The sequence below is a fragment of the Calonectris borealis genome, chromosome 17 (genome assembly GCF_964195595.1).
Source record: "Calonectris borealis chromosome 17, bCalBor7.hap1.2, whole genome shotgun sequence".
Classification (NCBI taxonomy): domain Eukaryota; kingdom Metazoa; phylum Chordata; class Aves; order Procellariiformes; family Procellariidae; genus Calonectris; species Calonectris borealis.
The window spans coordinates 15,559,764-15,566,186 of NC_134328.1; the positions used below are offsets into that span (position 1 = coordinate 15,559,764).

At 44.2% G+C, this 6,423-nt stretch overlaps 1 protein-coding gene across 1 annotated transcript in view; it reads left to right on the forward strand.

Annotated features, from left to right (window-relative positions):
• The window catches only part of COL20A1 (collagen type XX alpha 1 chain), a 46,775-nt gene extending 45,791 nt beyond the window's left edge, over nt 1-984 (forward strand). Inside the window, exons 38-39 of the mRNA XM_075166102.1 lie at nt 77-232; nt 735-984. Of these exons, the coding sequence (XP_075022203.1) occupies nt 77-232; nt 735-748 (170 nt within the window). The 3' untranslated portion in view covers nt 749-984. The remainder of the gene's footprint in view (nt 1-76; nt 233-734) is intronic.
• Nucleotides 985-6,423: the final 5,439 nt, after the last annotated feature.

Below are 6,423 nucleotides of genomic sequence, written 5' to 3' on the forward strand. Positions count from 1 at the left end.
GAAAATATAGAAAAGGTATTACACTGAAGCAGCTGAAGTAGATGTGCTACACCTTACAGTGCTTCTCCTTCTTCAGGCCCACCGGGAGAAGTTGTGCTGGGGAAACCGGGTCCGAAGGGTTACCCTGGGAATGCTGGTCCTCAAGGTTTTCCCGGTGTCAGAGGGCAGCCTGGGCAGTCTGGATATCCCGGGGGTTGTGATATCTCTGGATGTTATGGGGCAGGTAGAAGAGGTAAGTCCTGTCTATCTCAGTACAGAAGTTAAAATTTTATAGCTGATATCTCTCGTTACTTCTCTTAAGCTGGACAGAGACCTTTGTTCATCCTTCAGGCACTGTCAGTCCTACAAGAGCCTCCTTTGCAAAGCAATCAGGATGATTCATGTGCAATTCATATGGATAAAAGCCAATTCAATCGACTGCTCCTCTGGCCATCCTTCATAGATTAACACATATCTGCAGCAGTAGTCGAGCAGGTGGAGTGATCATGGGGGTATCTTCAGTTCATAATGTCCCCAGCAATGTTTCCATGGTGGATAGAGAGGAACAATATCTCAGTTCCTACACATACATTTCATGGAGGCTCAACTGTACAAAATCCTGGGCAATAAAGAAAATCACTGGCACTGAACAAAAGATTTACAAGGGAAAAGAATTAATTCCATGCCCTTCCTTCTCAGTACTTGAGACTGATGTATTCATTTGCTTAGTGCCCTCATCTCCTTTCCACACACAGATTTCATCCCCTGACGGCTGGTGCGGAGGCAGCTGAAGACATTGCTTTGCCCTGGAAATCTCTGGGTGAAAGCTCCACGCACTCCGAGAGAAGCAGCAACCTGAACACCGTGTCTTTTTTAATGTCCCATCATTTCTATATGGACAAATCAGTCAAACACTAAAGCCACCAAACCAGCCTGTGTTCAGATGAGTCATCCGTCTGTTTTTCAGCACTGGACAACTGCAGTGTTCAGACTCACATTGCATGTCCCACAGCAAGGCAAAGACACAGTCAGAGGTGCAGGCTGACAGACTTGTAAGAAAAAGAAATAATGTATTGAAATGCTCAGAAATAACAGATAATTTTTGCCCATTTGTCTGCTTGTGGTTTATTTTTGTCACTTGTTATTCTGGGTCCCCAGCACAGAGAAAAACAGCACCTCATGCCCAAAGATGCAAATCCACTGGAGCAAAACTGCATTTTCTGTTGGTTGACAAGGTAAGTCTAGCAACATTTTGACTGTTTCTGCTTTTGGCAAAACGCTGATGGCTTCCTTGCAGGGCTGTTATGCACACAAACACTGCAGACAGCGTGATAACCTCCCTCTGATGTGACAAACCCCACCATTTAGCCTCATTCTCTGGGGCTTGGTAACTGTCAAGCAAAGCCTTAGATCAGACAGAGCACAGCCGTGTACCGAGAGGAGCTGGAGATTAACCTGCTGGCCTTTTCCGTCTCTGCCTCCTGCAGTCTGAGTAGCTGCTTCACGTTTTATCAGGTAGAATATGGAATAGCTCCGAGTCTGACTTTTATCTATATGACATGGAGGTAATTGTCACGTTACACCTTGCGTATATGTACCCACATATGTACCCACAACAAACTGTACCGATACTGATAAAAAAGTACCTCCTCCTTTGCGATCGCTACTTCAGGCTGTGCTCGGTTACAGTCCTTGTAAACTGCCCCTGCTTCAGAAACAATCATCTGAACTATGATTTAAACCTGGAGCAACAAAATATTTCATTTTTGCAAAAGTGGAATCGAGCAAAAATTATCAGCACAGATTTTTTCAAAGATGCTAAGAGGCAAAAAATGGAGCATCCTGCATATTCCTGTGTACTTAGTCTGGATATGCAGTTTCTGCAGCTACATGCGGACTGGTAGCTGGGTATTTATACAGCTATAGGCAACCTTTGAAAACTTAACAGCAAATACATCCACATTTAGAAACTAGATCATCACATAAATACCAAAGAGAAAGAGGTCTACCTTAAGAAAATTAGGTTGTTTAGACACGGAATCCAAATATTTTTTCTTCTTGTCATTATGGAAAAATCCTACAGGATTAAAAATTTTTGCTAAAGGAACATTTGAACATACCAGACTTGTATGGGAGTCATCCTACCACAAAAGTTACATAAAAATATGATTACTGCATCCTGTAAGTATTTAAAGTAGTCCTTGGCTTAATGTATGTTCATTCTCTAGGAACTCTCAAGAATTAATGTTTTCAGGATGACATACATTCTCTTTGGAAAAAGAAGGAGAATGCATGGAAATACCACACTGATAGAAATAACATTTCTGTTCGCTTCGGAGCTTTCCAGACTTGCCTGACATGTAAAATAGAAATCTTTCTAGCTTACATGAAGTGTTGTTGCAGACAAAGCTCCAGCCAGGAGGAAAAGGAGAGGTCAGAGGAGCTGAAGTACACGGCACGTTGGGAACACGGTGTTTGGAAGAGAGGCACTCATTGGGATAGACACCCTGCTTACCTCTTGTGGAGTTGTAGGTGTTTCCGTTTAGACAGGTCAAAGAGCTTTTGATCTGTGTTTTCCCTATTCTCTGAAAAATGAAGGCATTCTGAAAATAAACCTACCAAACCTGCGTTAAGTTGCATACAAAATGGTTCTGTGTTTAGCACTGGATATAAAACCCAATACTTGTGGCAGATGCAAAGCAGCGGGGAGGAAAGGCAAGGAGGTAACAGGGGTACCCCGCACAGCGGAACCTAAAATTGTTCCCATGAAACGCTGACAAACTGAGGAAGGTAAGCAGTTCAGTGTGGAACATCTGCATTTCACAGGTAATTCTGCTTCCTTTCTGATTTAAATTAGTGCAGCTAAATTCCCAGTTCTGAACTTGCTGTTCTGTCTGTTCAAATCTAGTAACTGCAGATGATTTGACACAGAGCTCCTTTATTTTTCTTTATCAACTGTTTTTGAAAATTACTAACATCATTTTGCTGCCTGTCTTGGGATTTAATCTATTTGGTAGCATTTCAAATGACATTTGCTTTTGTCTGATTATTTCAGATACAACATGAAGGGTCAGACTTTAACAAAATCGGGTGCCAGAAGGGCTGTTGATTAGGAGACAGACAGCCTGCACAAACAACTTGTCTATTTATGTACCTAAACTTTGTCCCATGAGTGGTTTTATTTACTTGAAATCATGGATACTTAGTCCATCTAGTATCTCAGAGCATATGTGCAAGGGCTTTGTAACCCAATTCCTTGAAGCCAAGGAGCATTTTTGCTGAGAGATTTTAGGCACTGAGAGTGTCCTAATCCAGCAACGAATACTGCATGCTATTAAATAGCATAAAGAAAAGATTTCAGCAGTAGGAGAAACACAGCAACCCTAAAGGTGGGTGTGCAGGGAGGCTCGGGAGAGCCTGCCCAGCCCAAATTGCAGTTCCCTCCTCTGCCAGCGAGTACAGAAACCAGCCATTTGTGAGTATTGATATCCCACGCTCTTTGCTGAACACAACCTGTTGTTTTCCCTCTTGTGCTGTTCTTTAGCATGCTTTGTACTTTTCTGGCCCAATTCATTACTTTTAATGCAAACTGTAGCTAAGAACAGTGTCATTCATCAGCAAAGTGGTTTACAAAATTCTCTTGCAGATCATTCCTTAGTAGGGACTTTGTTCTCAAAGCTTTAATTGCTACAAATAAAAGCTTGGATATTAGTTTTTCTGGATTTAAGCCTGTTTTGTGGATAAACCTGAATTAACCTCTGTGCATAAATTTAACATGTCCTTGTGAAATCCCACAAGTTCCTACCACTTCTTCACCTTTGCAGACTAATGCCTGTTTACCTCCCCTTCTGTTCAGCCCTTATTAAAATCCTTTGGCCTGATTTGCTCATTCTTATTACTTCCCTTAAGTCATCTGTGTCATAGAGACTTTCTTTTCCACGCAGTGTATAGTGTGACATCATATCTTCAGTTTCTTTAAAGCTTCTATCCTCCAGTCCTTAAATTGCGATAAATTTGGATTTTTAGCCCTGCTTCAGAGTTTGACCCAGCTCATGCAACTAGATTCTGGCAGAGGTTGAGGACCTTTCAGAGACGGATTTTTTTTGCTACAAGCATCATTTTAAGGTATTAAAGTGGTCTCAGGCGTAAGATACAATAAGGACAGAGGAGTAACCAGCAACACTGCTAACAAACAGCTCTGAAAAGCTTTCTCCAGGGCTCAGCAGCTGGGCTTGACCAGATTTAAAGGGCTGGAAACAAAAAAGGCATCCTGGCTTGGGATGAAAGACCTGCAGCGGGGGAGAGCCCATAGGGGCTATCAAGGCAGGTGGGGCTGTTACAGGGGGATTTTCCTTAGCACTATATGTGAAGTTTACATCTCACACATGCATCTTTCCCTCTGTCTGTCTTGACACAAGTGGATTTCCTTGAGTCCCGTTTCTTGATAAATGTCTGAAGAGAAACTTATCCAAAAGGGAGGTGATTCATGCTATGTGGATTAGCTCATTGGAGCATGAGATGATATGGTGGAAAACAGTCCTGAAGACAGCTGGGGAGATGGGGATTACATAGATCATCTCACCAGCCAGCTGCAGATAAAATACCCTGCGTGCCCTATGGCTGGGAAGATGACCCAGACAAAGCGAGCATTAGGGAACCAGAAGAAAGAGGATGTAGGGAAAAACAGAAAGATGGTGGTAACTGAGGTTATTACAGCCATGTTTCTATGCCTTTGGTCATCTTCCATTCATGGCCAAGGGAGCTGTACTGGTGGGAAAGCGTGAAACACTAGGGTGAGGATACGATCTCTCCTCCACAAGTAAAACAGAAAAGATCAGCATCTATGTCTGCTCTCTGCGATGCCTTTGGGGTCTCTGAGCTTAGTTTTGCACTCCCAGATCCTGAAAACCAGTTACTTTGTTCTGGGTCTCTTCCAAGGCAGTTTTAGAGGTCCTGCTGTATCCCAGTCTTGCTTCCTCACTCTTCTTCTGATGGCAGCTTGTTCAGTCAAGTCCTGGGAATAGTTCTGGGCTGGGAACATTGCAAATGTTAACAGCCTGGCTGCATACATTTTCCTGGAGTCTTTCATATGCTAAAAAACTCTCTTTTTGTGTTTCATGGGTTTGGAATAGCAGAATTATTCATTGTTCTGCAGTTATAGTGTGGTTCATGTCCCAGTCTTATCCCAGTTTCTGATCATTGAATCCTATGGAGGGATAGCATCCTCCTTAACAACCTCCAAGATGGAATAACCTGTCTAAGAAAGAGCGGTAAGTGTTGATTCCTATTTTCTCCCCTTAGATTTTACAAAGAGGTGCATCAGAAGCAGAAGGCAAGACTTTATTTGAACTTTAAACTGGGGAACTATTAATGCCACATGAGAAGAAATGGAGTTGCCACTGTATGAAAAATGTGATGATGTTAGCAAACCCGATGATGCCTCCATTATCCAAGCTTCTCCCCAAACGCCAGCAACATCTTTGTAACCGGTTTCAGTTGTCGCTTCTGATCTTGTCCTGCCAAACCCTGTGATCCCGCAGTGGTGGTGACTCTTCAGGGACACAACCACATCCCTCGCACTCCTAATCGCACCTGATATTTCTGATGTCTAATGGAGCAGATGCATGTGGCTCTTTCCTCCTCCTCCTGTGTGACAGGGCAGTTCGGCCAGGGACTGCATTGCAGTTTCATGTCCTTGCCAAGCGGTCCAGCTCCGTTGCTGTCACCATGCAATGCTCCCCTTGAGATGCTGCCGTCCACACTGTGTGCACTGGCAATAACTTTTTGCAGAAAAGGTAAAAATTTGAGATGGGACCTTTGCTGTGAACAAAGTACAGTCTATGCCTGCCCCTACTGAATTTCCCAATATGCCACCTTAAACATTTGGCTCTTAAATCTCTATTTAACCTTTATCGGTTCTCCTGTTACCCCCAAATCATTGCCTTCTGCTAGGCAGGGGCCTGACCGCAGTTCTTGCTGTACAGCCACCCTCACCTCTGTGGGTCCCCATCCCTGGTCTGCTTTGGCCATCGCTTCGCTGCTGCCCCAGCCCACGTTCACTGGGAGACGTGAGCAGAGACTCGAGCTGCTGCTGACTCTCCAGCCTAGCTTGGAAAGTGCATGTGGTTTTACTGCTAAAAATGTGCATGTACAGTCAAGCCTCCCACTCACTCTGTTGCTATCGGTGCTCGTGGGCTCGGGAGAAGGAGGAGGAGGAGGTTGCAGTGGGAGCTCTGAACAGCCATCGTGGGCACAGCTGCAGTCTGGCGATGTGATGCCCCCGACCCAGCAATGCCCAGGGTCAGAAATCGTCCCACCTTCATGATTATTTTATCAGTGGACTCGAAATGCAAAAAAGTGCTGGCGAGTGTTCAGGCTATCTCTGTGAGCCCAGGCTGTCAAACCACAAACCCTCTGTGGCGTGCAGCCGCCGCGATGCAGACT